Source organism: Magnolia sinica, chromosome 5 (genome assembly GCF_029962835.1).
Source record: "Magnolia sinica isolate HGM2019 chromosome 5, MsV1, whole genome shotgun sequence".
In the NCBI taxonomy this organism is placed as follows: Eukaryota; Viridiplantae; Streptophyta; class Magnoliopsida; order Magnoliales; family Magnoliaceae; genus Magnolia; species Magnolia sinica.
In genome coordinates, this window is record NC_080577.1 from 112,886,449 (window position 1) to 112,903,199 (window position 16,751).

General features: G+C 40.7%; 1 protein-coding gene and 1 non-coding gene across 3 annotated transcripts in view; both read right to left on the reverse strand.

Moving 5' to 3' along the window:
• The window catches only part of LOC131246768 (F-box/LRR-repeat protein At5g63520), a 28,477-nt gene extending 12,116 nt beyond the window's left edge, over positions 1-16,361 (reverse strand). The window contains exons 1-7 of one of the 2 annotated variants that reach the window (XM_058247159.1): positions 16,017-16,361; positions 15,790-15,897; positions 14,895-14,987; positions 14,677-14,817; positions 14,097-14,201; positions 13,934-13,973; positions 11,711-11,944 (exon numbers count right to left, since the gene is read on the reverse strand). In XM_058247159.1, the coding sequence (XP_058103142.1) occupies positions 11,711-11,944; positions 13,934-13,973; positions 14,097-14,201; positions 14,677-14,817; positions 14,895-14,987; positions 15,790-15,897; positions 16,017-16,346 (1,051 nt within the window). In that variant the 5' untranslated portion in view covers positions 16,347-16,361. Of the gene's footprint in view, positions 1-11,710; positions 11,945-13,933; positions 13,974-14,096; positions 14,202-14,676; positions 14,824-14,894; positions 14,988-15,789; positions 15,898-16,016 lie in introns of both variants that reach the window. The other variant, XM_058247158.1, reaches the window with a different exon arrangement.
• On the reverse strand, positions 4,139-4,245 carry LOC131247773 (small nucleolar RNA R71). The gene has a single exon (XR_009172043.1). It is a non-coding gene; the product is annotated as a small nucleolar RNA R71 (small nucleolar RNA).
• Positions 16,362-16,751: the final 390 nt, after the last annotated feature.

The following is a 16,751-nucleotide window of genomic DNA, read 5'->3' on the forward strand; positions in this document are numbered from 1 at the left end:
AGCCCACCTAATGCTTGATTGGCGTAAGGATCGGCCCCAAGCTTTATTGAGATGGGCCCAAACCAATAATGTCTTAAATGAAGCCCTTATATGTCATTTGAAGGTTTTATGGGGATTTACCGCTCCAAGCTTTGTCTGGTGTGAATACTCTATTACAGATTATTCAAACACAAACAAGTGTTTACCTGTGAACACTTTACAGCTTAAACGAAATAGAACAAACTATAAACACTTTACGCTTGAAAAGAATTTCAGGTGTACAGTATTTACAACTTAAAATTTTGCAGGCATCCAAACAACCCCTTGGGGAGCGTTGATGTATTGTATAATTGTATTGAGGTCTCGATGGGATGATTTCTCTTCATCCATCTGTCCTCTCTTTTACTCTCCATCAAATAAAGATTTTATTAAGAAAAAAGCCCAAGGGTAAAAGAAGTTAATAAAAATGCCAATCAAAGGAAGTGGCCAAAGCCACTCGAGAAAGAGGTAGCAATACCCATTCCCTCTGCCCAAGAGTAAACATGACATTTGACTCTAAAGATAACATTTGAGACGGGCAGGCATGTTCCCTTAAAAAAGTGGTTGTTACGTTACTTCCAAGTTTCCCAAAGTACAGCCACAAAGCACAACTCTTAAGTTCACACATCTTCTAGGAATGGTGGATACTCCGGGATCAGGGTCAAATATTGCATATCAGACCCCAGTAATTACCAGATTTTATGTATATGATAATGCTTAATGGAGTATTTTAATTGTATTTTTATTACAGGATAAAGTCAGGAGCGTTAATTGAAAATTGGTGTTAAAGGCATGGATTTCATGATCCAAAGTCTCCAGAGCACGGGGTGGACTCCAGGGAACCAATAATGAAGATTTTACACGTCTGGGATCTGAGGAAAGCAAGCCAAAGGGGCCCGAAAAGGGTCCAGAATGCAAGATCACATGGTTCCCACTATCCGATCAGTTCGAAACTTCATACATGAGATGAGGGCCGTAAATTAACCGTACATATTAAATTTCAGCCATTGAAGATCGCGGAAAGTGGTCCAACGGACAGATCAGCCCATTAATCTTCACCTTGGGGCCCACCTGATATTTGGAACTGCCTCAAACTTGGAGCTGATGGTTGAAAATAGATGACAAATAGGATGGACGGATTGGATTTCTCGTAAACATCACGGTGAGCCCTGTGTAAGAGATGTGTACACAGTGCACAGGTGCATCGGCTGCGCACCAACCGGACGAGCGTCGGTCAGCAGCGCTGACCCGACTTCGTCTTTGGAAAACGGAAGTTTCCGTTTCCAGCGTCCGCGGAACCGACCGCTGTCATCGGTTGTGGGGCCCACCTAGTGTCCAAATGGACAATCCGAACCGTCCATCCGCTTCCTGGGGCCGATATCATCATCGCCTAGATGTCCGTTTGGTTCCATGCATGTGAACGGACGTTGATCGCTGAAAAAACGCAAAACGGACGGTGAGTTCAAAACTCCGTGGGCTGCACCAAATTCACCCCAAAACCAGTCAATTCCTACTGATTTTTCGAGCTGAAACCAATGGACGACGTGGATTCCTGTGAAAAGTCCAGGAATGGGCCCCACCATCATCGCAGCGTCGGTTTGGCGTCCGCGTAGCGACGACCGCTGGCCGTTTTGCGAAGGATTGTGGGCCCCGTACGTCACCCGTACGGCCGATCCGAGCCGTCCATCGTGTAGAGGGCTTCGAGATCTTCAAAACTATGCTGATATTCCACTCCCATGGGGACACACATGTGCGGTACAGAGGCCACAAAAGGGCTACCTGGCGACGTTCAAAACTGATTTTTTTTGTATTTTCTTCTCTGGGCCGCGATAATGAACCTAAACCACCCATTCTTGACTGAAATTTCATCCTGAATCCAATGGATGGGGTGGATTTTCCAGAAAACACCTCTGTGGGGCCCACCGATCACGGCTGCGAAAAATTACACTTCGAGTCCTTCTACGACTCCGCCACCGATTCCAACCATCCAGCAGCTATAAAGGGGGAGTTTTGGACGTGGGAAAGGCATTCAGAACCAGAGGATTCCAGATCTGAAGCAAGGGAGAGAAGAAATAGAAGAAAGAGAAGAAAGAAAAGAGAGAAAGATTGTTTGGTTTGTCGTTTTTTTTTATGAATTTTATTTAATATTTTTTATGGATTTTATGGGTCACTAATCTCTCAGCTAGGGCTGAGATGAAGCCCCTAATTTGATTAGCTCTTGTATTGGTTGATTTACTTTGAATTTCAATTAATTTGTTTCTTTCTTTAAGTGGGCTTTATGGGTTTAAATTCTATACTTCTCCATCTATGAACTTGACCAAAGTATATATATGGATGTTGTTTGGATGCTTATTATGGGTGCTTGTGTCTGATCAAGAACATGTTACCTATAGAGGGAGAAACAGGATGCTTTAATGAATTGTACATCCCTTATGCCCGACCAAAGATATGGGATATGTCATTCATGGCATTGCTTAAAGGAATTAGACAGTCTGTATGCCCGATTAAGGACACAGATTGTGCTTTCTCTATTTAAGTGGTATCAATCTAGATCAAGATGAATCAACAGACAAAACAAGGGTTAGGATAATTAGGGGTGGATTCGAAAGTCCTAGTGCCCTCTCTCTGATTGAATTTTCTTCCCTGTTCTTAATTAATTGTTTTTCATAAAATTGTGCTTAGTAATTCATTCCATTATTTGTTGGATTAGTTAAGGAGAATCATAGATTTGAATTGTGACGACCAGTCCTCGTGGGAACGATCTCGTAATACGTACCGTATCTACATCTGATTCGTATACTTGCGAGTTTAAAAATCATTTAAATCATGTTGGTTTAAATAAAACATCAAGTTTTTGGCGCCGTTGCCGGGGACTGTTTCGGTCCAATTGGATTTAGGATTCTCTCTTATCATAATTCATAGTCTTAGTTTTTTTTACTAACTCTAGGTTAATTTTTATTTTTTATTTTTTTTTGAAACTAACCTATTTCCTGTCTTGTAGGGACCTGACATAAACTACTAATTTGGTAATCTCTTTCCAAATTTTCTATTTTTTTCTAATATCTATTTTTAGAATTAAGGTTTTATTTTTTTATTTTTTTTAGAAAGTTTCTATTTCTAGGCTTTTTTATTTTTTATTTTTATTTTTAGAAATTTCCTATTTCCTAATTCTAGATTCTGATTCTTCTTTCAAGTAACTTTCTATTTTCTAGTTTAGGTTTTATTATTTTTAGAAGAGTCTTTAGGTTTTATTTTCTCTCTTATTTTCTAATTTCCTATTTTTTTAGAAATTTTCCCTTTTTAGAAACTAACTTGGCTTTTATTTCTAAGATTAGAAACTTTCTTTTTAGAAATTAACCGTTGCTTAGGATTTCTTTTCTAGCATTATTTTAGGAAATTTAATTTATTTTTGTTTTCTTTTTGTTTACAGGAATTAAGGAAGGAAGCTGCTAAATAACATTGTCTTCAAAAGGAGGAACTTTCAAATCTGCAGACATTCATCATCTCCTTTTCCGGGTTCTTCTTTCCAATTCTCATTTACATAGCTTTTTCTTGTTTTAGGAATTCATAACTTTTTCTTTTAAGTCTTATTCATCTTAGGTTGCATCTTAGTTTAGTTTTCTTTCTTATATTGATAACATAGTTTATGCTAGGACGTAGATCTCTGAATATAGAACTAGCACCGTTTGATCCTGAGATTGAAAGAACAATTCGTGAAAGATTGAGAAATAATCCTGTTGAAATGGCGAATGAGACTGAAGTTAAAGCTCTCAAAGATTATTCAGCTCCTGTCCAATTTAATGCGCCTTCATGCATAGTGTTGCCAACCACTACGGCAGCACACTTTGAACTTAAACCTGGAGTCATACAATTGTTGCCATCCTTTTATGGATTGGACAAGGAGGACCCATATCATCATGTGAAAGAATTCTTAAACATTTGCTCCACCTTTAAGTTCCAAAACTTCTCAGACGATTCGATCCGCCTACGCCTGTTTCCTTTTTCTTTGAAGGATAAGGCGAAAGCATGGTTGAATTCTCTAGAAGTTGGATCTATCACTACATGGGACCAACTGTCTAAGAAGTTCTTAAACAAGTTCTTCCCCGTTCACAAAACCAATGCCCTCCGTAGAGAAATTACTAACTTCACACAAAAAGAAGGCGAGCACTTTCATGAATGTTGGGAAAGATGGAAGGACTTGCTTCTTAAATGTCCTCACCATGGTTTTGAGAAGTGGCAACAAGTTCAATACTTCTATGACGGTCTGACACCACAGAACCATCGCATGGTTGATGCCACCAGTGGAGGGTCATTCATGACCAAAAGTGATGTCGAAGCGTGGAACTTCTTTGAAACTTTGTGCGAAAATTCCCAGGCAATGGGATTATTCAAATAGAGGTGGCAGAAGTCCCCAACCACAAAAGAGAGGTGGTATATATGAGATAGGAGTCATACCAGAGCTGAGCGCCAAGCTTGATAACCTGACAAAGAAAGTTGATGCTCTGGTATTAAATAATGGACCACCACAAACAGCTCAAGTCGAGGCATATGCCACATGTTCGAGTCCTGCCCATCCTATGCAGTCCTGTCCATCTGGTGCAGCATTCCCAGAACTTCTCTCTGAACAAGTTCATGCTATGAACACTTTTCAAAAATCTGGGAATGATCCTTACTCGAACACATACAACCCAGGGTGGGCTAGACATCCAAATTTCTCTTGGGCAAAAGGACGACAACAAGGAGGACCATCTGGAAATCCTCCCATGCAACCGCACCTCCAAGTTGGCAATCAACAACCTCAACAGTTTCCACAATATCAACAGCTGCCTACACAATCAAGGAAACCATCTCTTGAGGATACACTCCATCTTTTCATGCAGAGTTCTCTCCAATTCCAAAAAGACACCCAACAAACCTTGCGGCCAACCAGCAAAGCTTACATGCAAATGCACAATCCATTGCCAAGTGGAAGTACAAATGGGTCAACTAGCGCCACATTGAGTGAGAGAGAGAAGGGCAAGCTCCTAGCCAACTTGAGGCTAATCCAAAGGGACAAGATGAGATTGGCTCTAATTCCAACCAAGGGCAATATCATGAAGGCCAAATCGATCACTACCCTTAAGTCAGGCAAGCAGATTGATAATAGAATAGAGATGCCTGGGGATGAATCAAATTCTAAAACAGAAGATCAAGATGAAGCAGAGAGCCATACCAATGCATCCAAAGTCCAAAAGCTCTCTGACTCTCCAAGAGCCACTAATGTGCCACCTTATGTGCCCAAAGCACCCTTTCCTCAACGTCGGGCACCAATAAAGAAAAGAAATAACTTTGATGAAATCTTGGATGTGTTTCAAAAAGTGCAAGTCAACATCCCGTTGCTTGACGCTATCAAGCAAGTCCCTGCTTACGCTAAGTTTCTTAAAGATTTATGCACTCAAAAGCGTAAGCAGAATGTTCATAAGAAAGTCTTCCTTGCAGAGCGCTCAGCTCCATGATTCAACATAACACCCCTCCTAAATTTAGGGATCCAGGAGCTCCCACCATTTCTTGCGGCATAGGAGATCATAAGATCGGGAAGGCATTACTAGATTTAGGGGCAAGTGTCAATTTGTTACCTTATTCGGTTTATGAGCAGCTAGGACTTGGTGAGTTGAAAACGACTAAGATAACATTACAACTAGCTGATATATCTGTAAAGGTTCCCGGGGTGTTATTGAAGATGTGTTAATCCAGGTTGATAAATTTTATTTTCCATGGATTTCATAGTTATAGATACTCAGCCTGTCCAGAATCTTCATAGTTAGATTCCAGTCATTTTGGGTCGTCCATTTTTGGCCACATCTAATGCTATTATCAATTGCAGGAATGGAGTTATGAAATTGTCCTTTGGTAACATGAATATTAAACTCAATGTTTTTAATGCAGGACAACAACCCTCAGATTTGGATGACATATTTGAAGTGGACATGATCGAGAGCCTTGTGCAGGACTCCTTCCGTACATCTTTTGAAGATCCTCTTGAGACATGCTTAGCACAATCGGGCATGGATTTTGACATTGATAGTCCCATCCATGAAGTCAATGCATTGCTCGACTCTACTCCTATATTGGAGACTGAAAAATGGAGAGCGAAAGTGGAACCTCTCCATCCCTCTGAGACTCTTCTTGACAGCATAGCTTCCAACTCTGAGAAGACAAAGGCGAGCAGGCTGCTTAATGTTCTTAGAGCATATAAGGCAGCAATTGAACGGAAGATAGTGGAAATACAGGGAGTATGCCCCACAATATGTATGGATCATGCTGTTGTGGAAATGTCGCATAACATGCAAAGGAAGCGTGATCCTAACATAGAAGAAGTCGTTCGAGCAGAAGTCCTTAAATTATTTGACGACAGTGTCAGTTGCCTTATTTCAGATAGCACAGTTCATGGGAACTCACATCACTTGTCTGGGATCGGTTAATGAAAGTGTTGAGGTAATTTCTTTGGCGGACCCTGGTTATAAAGATTATTTCATTCATGGTCCGTTCTTGTCTGGCTGAAGACGTTAAACTTAGCGCTCATGGGAGGCAACCCAGTCTTTTGCTTTATTGTATTGTTTTTTTATTTCATTCATTTTCATTTTTCTTAGTTAGTTACTTCAATGTTTGTGGGTAACATTACTGCAAACCCTCACGAGACTACAACTCGTCCACTAGGGGTAACCTAGGGGTTTAAAGGCTTGTTGCATGCGCTAAATGCAATCGAGAGCACCTGCGAAAGTGGTATAGGTAGGATCTTCTTTTCTTTTTGTTATTTTCACTTCTGTTAATTTCTCTCTTGCCCTAACTTGCTCTTACATTGATAATTTTGGGAAGCCTCTTGATTCTCCGTCCAGGTACTATCTTTCCCTCATTTCTCTTTTATTATTCGTTGTCCCATGTGCATCACATGATTATTTCTTTTACATTGAGGACAATGTAGATTTTAGGTTGGGGGTGGGAGATTAGGTTACCTAATCAGTATTTTCTTGGTCTTGAGCAAAATTTTTAAATTTTTTTTTTCTTTAATTTCTATTGAATTCAAAGTGATTTTGAAGGATAGTTGTGATTTTACCATTATAAGCTACATGATGTTGGTAACTAATGACTCTTGGATTCGGCCATCTGCTTGATTTCACAGTCCATTTTGATTTGTTAATCCATGATTAGACGTTGTAAACATTGATTGAGTCATGATTTCACATATCACATCTCGCTTACACATTAAGTTTTCGGTTCGATAACTGAATGATTAACTTGGTAAAAAGAAGAATTAAAAGGCTAAGTCACAAAATCTTTACCATAGGTTTGCTCCCTATAGGTATAGCTTTGATTCTCCATAGTTGACTTATAAAAAAGTTGGGCGACAAGTTTTCGCCATAGGTTTGCTCCCTATAGGCGAGGATTTGAGTTCCTTGGTGTACTGTTCATAAAGAAAATCAAAGGCTAGTTGAATGGAAAGTTAATCTAAAATGCCAGTATTGGTTTCAAGCTTGGTTGTCACGAATTACTAACGATATCATGAAAATTGACAATTGATTGTAAGTCGAGATTACACTTTACACTCATGGAACTCAATGTTTAGGAATGTTATAATTAATGGATTAATATGTTGAACTTGATTATGAAGTTTGTTGAGAGCTTGATTCCAAGAGAAAAATTCCACACACCAATCATGAATCTTAGAATTTTCACATCTCAGCTATCTGTTCACAAGTCACTTGAGTTTATAGGAATCATCTTTTATTTCTAAAAATATTTTTCGCATACTTTGCTCGGGACTAGCAAAATGCTGGTTGGGGGTTGTGATCAGGGTCAAATATTGCATATCAGACCCCAGTAATTACCAGATTTTATGTATATGATAATGCTTAATGGAGTATTTTAATTGTATTTTTATTACAGGATAAAGTCAGGAGCGTTAATTGAAAATTGGTGTTAAAGGCATGGATTTCATGATCCAAAGTCTCCAGAGCACGGGGTGGACTCCAGGGAACCAATAATGAAGATTTTACACGTCTGGGATCTGAGGAAAGCAAGCCAAAGGGGCCCGAAAAGGGTCCAGAATGCAAGATCACATGGTTCCCACTATCCGATCAGTTCGAAACTTCATACATGAGATGAGGGCCGTAAATTAACCGTACATATTAAATTTCAGCCATTGAAGATCGCGGAAAGTGGTCCAACGGACAGATCAGCCCATTAATCTTCACCTTGGGGCCCACCTGATATTTGGAACTGCCTCAAACTTGGAGCTGATGGTTGAAAATAGATGACAAATAGGATGGACGGATTGGATTTCTCGTAAACATCACGGTGAGCCCTGTGTAAGAGATGTGTACACAGTGCACAGGTGCATCGGCTGCGCACCAAACGGACGAGCGTCGGTCAGCAGCGCTGACCCGACTTCGTCTTTGGAAAACGGAAGTTTCCGTTTCCAGCGTCCGCGGAACCGACCGCTGTCATCGGTTGTGGGGCCCACCTAGTGTCCAAATGGACAATCCGAACCGTCCATCCGCTTCCTGGGGCCGATATCATCATCGCCTAGATGTCCGTTTGGTTCCATGCATGTGAACGGACGTTGATCGTGAAAAAACGCAAAACGGACGGTGAGTTCAAAACTCAGTGGGTGCACCAAATTCACCCCAAAACCAGTCAATTCCATTTTTCGAGCTGAAGCCAATGGACGACGTGGATTCTGTGAAAAGTCCAGGAATGGGCCCCACCATCATCGCAGCGTCGGTTTGGCGTAACGGACGACCGCTGGCCGTTTTGCGAAGGATTGTGGGCCCCGTCCGTCACCCGTACGGCCGATTCGAGCCGTCCATCGTGTAGAGGGCTTGGACAACTACAAAACCATGCGATATTCCACTCCCATGGGGACACACATGTGCGGTACAGAGGCCACAAAAGGGCTACTGCGACGTTCAAAACGATTTTTTGGGTGATCTCTGGGCCGCGATAATGAACCTTCAAAACCACCCATTCTTGACCAAAATTTTGCCACGAATCCAATGGATGGGGTGGATTTTCCAGAAAACACCTCTGTGGGGCCCACCGATCACGGCTGCGAAAAATTACACTTCGAGTCCTTCTACGACTCCGCCACCGATTCCAACCATCCAGCAGCTATAAAGGGGGAGTTTTGGACGTGGGAAAGGCATTCAGAACCAGAGGATTCCAGATCTGAAGCAAGGGAGAGAAGAAATAGAAGAAAGAGAAGAAAGAAAAGAGAGAAAGATTGTTTGGTTTGTCGTTTTTTTTTATGAATTTTATTTAATATTTTTTATGGATTTTATGGGTCACTAATCTCTCAGCTAGGGCTGAGATGAAGCCCCTAATTTGATTAGCTCTTGTATTGGTTGATTTACTTTGAATTTCAATTAATTTGTTTCTTTCTTTAAGTGGGCTTTATGGGTTTAAATTCTATACTTCTCCATCTATGAACTTGACCAAAGTATATATATGGATGTTGTTTGGATGCTTATTATGGGTGCTTGTGTCTGATCAAGAACATGTTACCTATAGAGGGAGAAACAGGATGCTTTAATGAATTGTACATCCCTTATGCCCGACCAAAGATATGGGATATGTCATTCATGGCATTGCTTAAAGGAATTAGACAGTCTGTATGCCCGATTAAGGACACAGATTGTGCTTTCTCTATTTAAGTGGTATCAATCTAGATCAAGATGAATCAACAGACAAAACAAGGGTTAGGATAATTAGGGGTGGATTCGAAAGTCCTAGTGCCCTCTCTCTGATTGAATTTTCTTCCCTGTTCTTAATTAATTGTTTTTCATAAAATTGTGCTTAGTAATTCATTCCATTATTTGTTGGATTAGTTAAGGAGAATCATAGATTTGAATTGTGACGACCAGTCCTCGTGGGAACGATCTCGTAATACGTACCGTATCTACATCTGATTCGTATACTTGCGAGTTTAAAAATCATTTAAATCATGTTGGTTTAAATAAAACATCAACTCCGGGACGCAAAGAGCTGCCAAATAGAATTGGACATAACCCTACTGACGAATAAATATCATTGTCATTAAAAAATTCACATGTACCAGCCATGCAAAGAAGAGGAATGGTAATGGAGATCCCACGGTTCCATTTCAGTCAACTTTGCCCACGTTATGAAGTTGGAAGAATCACCCTCCGAGACAACTGCACCATTAGGCACCCTGTCCAACCCTAAGAGAGAAAGGTTTTGCAACATAAGCTACAGTTGAAGGGATGGGGCCTGAATGGGCCGACATTGCTTGGCCTTTGTTATCCTTTTTTACAATCCCACCAATTGCCAAAGGACCGGGATTGTCAAAAGAAGCACGGTCGAAGGTCATTCCATTCGCCACTGGAGGAATAGACCATCTATCCACCGAAGGACCTTGGAAAGGAGCAACATCGCCGCATTTATATGATCCCTATAAAAAGCAGCCATTAAAAGCCTTTGAATTTGGAAGAGCTAGGGACCCACATTGTGATATTTCCTTCAATTTTATCATGAAAATTGATAATTGAAACCAAGTTAACGAGGCACTTACAAGAAGAGGTCCTATGGTGTATCATGTATGTTGTTTGCAGATGTAGCTTTAATTGATGAGATGAGGAGGAAGATGTCCCGTGGTGTATTTGTTTGCGGATGACATAGTTTTGATTGATGAGACAAGGGAAGGGGTTAGAAAAAAGCTAGAAATATGGATGGATGCTTTAGAATCTGAAGGTATTAAAATAAATTATATGGCATGCAATTTTAGTAGCAATAGGAGAAACGAGGAATTAGTTCAGATGACCAATAAGATCCCAAAATGATCATTTTCGATATCTTGAGCAATAATTCATGAGAATGAAGAGATTGAGAAGGATGTTGCTTATAGAATTGCAGCTGGGTGGATGAAGTGAAAATGTGCCTCCAGAGTCTATGGAATCAGCACATACGAAGCAAACAAAAAGGAAATTTTATAGGATAGCTATAAGACCAGCCTGCTTTATAGGATAGAATGTTGCATGGTCAAGAAACAAAATGCAGGCAAGAACTGCATCGGTTAGAAGGAATGAGATGGTTGAAGTAAAGGCTCTAAAAGGGCAATGAGAAGGCCCAAAGAATGTGGGTGGAGGTAGTAAGAAAAAACTTGATGACCTATGGTTTAAGTGACAACGTGGTCCTTGATAGAGTGGAATGGTGGAACAGGATTCATGTAGCGCACCCCAATTAGTCGGTATAAGGCTTAGATGATGATGATGATATTGATTATTGAAGCTTCCTGAAAATACAATTGTCCTATCTATTATTAAAGGCCCTATGGTTTCACTCCTTCCATATCAACCTATTATCTTTACATCCAATAAAATTGGAGTTATTTTAATTGCTTCCTTGATGTTCTACATATTATGTTATAGCAGAAATATGGGATATGAAGGCTTGTTCAGTTACCAAGTTACGAATGATCGACAAAACATAATTAATAAAGCCAGAAAATACCCAGCGTAAGGTTACCATGACTATGATAGTGACGATGAGCGTTGCAATATAGCATAAACATAACAAGGCCTTAAACTCACAATTAAGATACCTGCCCTCATCAACATAATGCATGCCTCTAACAACGGTAAAAAGGAGATAAATAAATAAATTTTAAAAAAATAAAAATCATAAGAAAATGAAGCACCATGAGGCTTATCTCTATCCTTTGCAAATACAAGAGCAACAGCATCAAATATATTGCTTTCAGAAGCATCTCCTTTTGTTTGCTTGCTTTGACTTCTTTGCAATGCCGACGGTAAAGACGTTGACAATTCTTTACTCCCACCTTCAATTCTGGAACCGTCTTCATTGCAAGTGCTGAATACGAAGCATCCACTCTCATCTCCAACAACGACAGTTTCCCCACCAAGGGCAAAATCTAAAATCCAAAGGACAAGACAAAAAATATATATATAACAAAAAAGGATGGTCCCAAACAAGAATTATACATGATATTAACGCCAGAGCAACGTGCATTGCAAACAAAAATTATTGTATTGCCAACAATAAACAATCAATCCAAATAATCATAATTCACTAAATGAACTTGAGATTCACTATAAATGCTCTCTCATTTTCTTTTAAGGGTAATGCTCTCTACATTTCTCACCCAGTATTATCACAATGCACTTTCACCAAAAGAATAATAAATTGCAAGATGCAATTAAGATTAACTTAGAGAACTACACCCTACATCTCGCATCCAAGAGTATGCACTTTAGTCACAATGAAAATAGTGCTAAGAAAGAACAAACATGATGAATCAGAGAGGGCAGCCGCAATGTTTGGTTGAGTAGTTTGTTTAGCCCAACAAACTGCATTTGTAAAGCCTACCTTATAGAGATCCAAACCACTAATATGATGGGCCACACTAGGGTTGTCAATTGGCACCTGGATCTGCAGATAACCGAAGTCTCCGATCTGACCTAATTGGGTCCAGGTTGAGGCTACAAGCCAACAAACACTAGGGTAGGATTTAGGTCCTACAATTCAGATCCGAATAGAAAACAAGTCGACCAAGATACCCAAATTGGGTACCTGAGAATATGAGTCTTTTAGTATTTCTTTAATCAGTAATTACTATTTAAGAACCTGACAAAAGACCCTTTTGGGTTTCAAACCTAATCCATAGTCGGATCCTTCAACACGGTACCAGTATCCAAACTGGAGAGGGCCCAAATTCAATTCTCTCCAAATTCAATTCTCTCTCTCTCTCTCTCTCTCTCTCTCTCTCTCTCTCTCTCTCTCTCTAACCCGAACTTGAATCATGATTCCCCACCTAAATTTGTGTATGCCCACTAGAGTATTTTTGTTTCATGATTTTGACGACCCTCTTTTAGGTTTGGGCCCAAAAAATCTGTTCTTTTTCTCTACAAATTTGGATGTCTTTTGCAAATACAAGATTGGATTGAAAATCTTTTTTTTTTTTTTTTTGAAGAAAAATCTTTCTGCATTTTAATTTGGTTGTAAATTCTGATTTTCTATTCCTTACCCTATCAATTTGATCAAAACCTCTCTTGTTGATCCGGGGTGGGAGATTGTGATCCGTGGAGTAATTTTGTCCTTTTCTGTTGAATTTCAAGGGATTACACGATTGTGACTAAAACCCTTTTCTCTGAATCTGGGTGGGGTATTGTTCAAAATCATTGTTTGGCACAAAGACCCTTAATCATTTTTTTATGCAGAATTAGACTCCTTTTAATTTGGATCAGCAGAGAAAACCCCTTTTTCTTTAATGTGCTGCAAATTGCTATTGCCAGCAAAAGCCCATATAGCTGTTCCTTTTACTTTTGAGCTAGAACATATTCTTGTGCGTCTCTAAATGGATATCAGCAATGAAGCAAGCATCGACCTGTTCTTGATGGGTCCCTCTATGATTGTGTTCTATGATTGTGGGCCACAGATCGCATTCCATGTCCTGTTTTGCAACTCAGTGTCCCATCTTAGGCATTGAATCCTGCATTTCCTCTGGATTTCATTCTACTGATTCAAAGACTCTGTACAATCTCCATCATCTCCTGGTTCCATGCCCAGAACTCTCAAGGCATCCGCGCAAAGATCACCCTCATCGCTTTCCTCGTAAAGCGATGCACCGAGTCAAGAAGGAGATACAAGACAAGAAATAAAGCAAATGACGAACGATTGCAAGAAGGGGAGATGAGGTTTTTGTTCTGAAAAGGAGCAATAGTGTCCTTATTTGATAAGTATTTAATCGCATTGCTTTTTCCTTCAGGAAAAAAAAAAGGGTAACTTAAGGGGTTAAATGGAAAAAGTGATGGGGGTTTCTACAAATATGATGTGCACATAACTGATGAATTTTCTAAAGACAAGTAGAGTGAAGGACCCAAAAATAGGGAATGATTCTTACCCATCTTCTCAAGAACAACTCCCATGGCAGAATCATGATCCTGAGAAGTTCCCATCAAATGTGTCAGCTACGGAGATATCATTAGTACTAAAAAGAACACTGTCATCCAATCCAAAAGAATTTCAATCATTTTCCTTACAAACAACAGAGAATACAAGTTTACCGCAAACATCACAATCCCCATAGGAGAGGTGCAATCTGAGACCGATGCAGTGTAAGTTTTGATATCATCCAAGAATGACTCGACTGCGGGACCTCGATAAGTACCCTACAACAGTCATGCAAAGTTTAATTTAGTTTCCTACACATGATCATGTCCAAATAAGGAAAGCAATATAAAACTAGAGAAGTTTCTCTCATCTAAGCAGATCAAAAACAAACTAAAATACATTTTAAACAACAACTAAACAGGTGGGCCATAGTGGGCACCATCACTTATCAGTCATGGCCCAAAAAATCCCCCATTGAGATATCTTAACCATGGGATCCACAGATTTTCCCTTTCCTGTCAAATGAGGACATCTTAATGTCTGTTTGATGACTGCCAATCAGACTTCATATCTTCTTAAGGATGAGATTTTTTTTCGGCATGGCCAATACACTATGACACCTGCTAGATGAACAATCTGAATCACCAAAAGTTGGATCCCACCTGTACAGTATTTCGCCGGGAAAAAAAATACCATTTTGGTCACCAAGCATCATATCTAATAGAATACCTCTGCAAAATATACTAACCATACCTGAATCACTCTTCGCAATGGAATCGCATTGACTTTCAATCCTGGGAGAAAACCAACGACCAAAACGATTCCACGAGCACGGTTTTCCAATGAATTGTAAACTTCTCCATTTTCAACAGCATTGACAATAACAGGATTCCACTGAACCTAAGATAAAAGGAAACGATGTAACTAATTGCATTTCTTTGGAACTATTCTTTCCTTGAAAAGATAGATACCTCTTTGAATTCATTAGAAAGAGCATCCTTGCCAATAATTCCGCGGGCCAGACAGGTAATCACAGGGATCTTTGTGCTGAATTTCGCTCTTACCTGTGTAGATATCAAAATAAAAATAAGAATACAGTGAAAAGTAAGGCATTTGCAGTAAGGTGGCATGATTGGCCATTCCAAAAATGCATTGAAAAAGAAGGAAAGAGAAAATAGGAAATATACAATGCCCAGCGGATACAGGTGGTGGTGGGCCCGCCATGGATGGCAATTCTGCAAAAGAACTCTAACGGACAATCCTGGACCTCCAAACGTTCTACTTCTCCACCGCCGTATGGAGTGGATACTACGTTCTCGGCCATCCATTTGCAGGACAGCGATCAGACAGCCTGGGATTGTTCAACAGGAGGTTTCCTTCTTTGTTCTATTGCTTACCAGCACCAACCAGATGAACGAACAGGATCACTGAAAGATTTTACCCAGCAACACGGAATGCGGATTCAAAGAGAACTGCTGATAACAAGGTCAAGTATTTTATCATACAACAAGGCCGATATCCAGCAATGGTACAGACAGGGATCGCCCTTCAGTAATCTCGGCCGTTTTATGCAGTGACCTCATCAGGTAATCCTAACCATTCAATCGGTGGCTCACGAATGGACAACCACAGCCCAGTGATCAACATCCAATAGAGACAAAGACAAGCAAGATCAGGCAGTTTCAATGATCCAAAGGAGAAGAATTTTTGGGTTCCTCCATCCACAACAGAGTATGCCATGTGAACGGTTTGGATAACCAAAAGGCGGGCCCCACAAGTACGGCTCGTTGGGCCAAAAAATCCACCCCTGAATATCAATTACCGGGATTTAAAAATGACAATTCCCCAACGAAGAAATACACATACGAATTGGTGAGCCGCATCCAAACTGAACTTCCGTCCCACAAAGGCGATCACGAAATGTGGCCGAATCGGCTCTGAAAGAACCTTCTCGCTAGCCTCTTCGACAGCAGCCTTTAAAAATAAATAAATAAAAGACGAAGACGAAAAAATTGATGAGAGGGGGGGATTTAAGGGTTAGGGTGAGGGCATTTTCGTCATTTGGTGATTGTATGTGGTGGAAATCGATGTACCTGGAGATTGGGGTTTAAGGAGAGAGATGAGAGGAGCTTGGGGCGAGAGAGGAGGACGCTGTTGCAGATGTGGCGCCAGGAGCGGCAGGCGCAAGTAGCGCAGGCGTAGGATGGCGCCGGGAGACGGCAGAGGATGTTCCTGAGGAGATCTTCGCTGAGCGAGGCTATGCGTGTTCTTCCGTTGGGTTCTTTGGGCTGGGTCCTGTAGGTTGTTTCCATGGCGGAGAGAGAGAGAGAGAGGAGAGAAGGAGAGAGAAGAGGCTTTGTAGTAAAGAGAGCATGCAATCGACGCTCCACCGTCATCCACGTTGCAGCCGTGCATTTCGTCATCACTGGGCCGTTACCTCAGCCAGCTGGGCTCATTTCGCGGGCCATGCAACATACGGTTTACCAATTCGACTCGTACGAGTCGACTCGGACTCGGTCAGATTTGATCCTGTTCAACACGACGAGTCATCCCCAACTCAACCGCTAATTCACCCCGACTCATCCGAGTCATGACTCAACTAGATACCAGACGAGTCGGTCCGAGTCACCAACTCTAGTAAAGTGATTCCCTCTACTCACCCTGTCTGACACATGCAAATGAGACAAAAATGGACGCGGTTTTGCTAGTGAGGCTGACACATTAGCTACTGGTCAGGCTGTGTAGGCCTCACTATGGTGCATGCGTTTCATCTCCATGCATTTTTCCATCTATGTCATAACCAAATCTTAAGTAGACTACGTCACAGG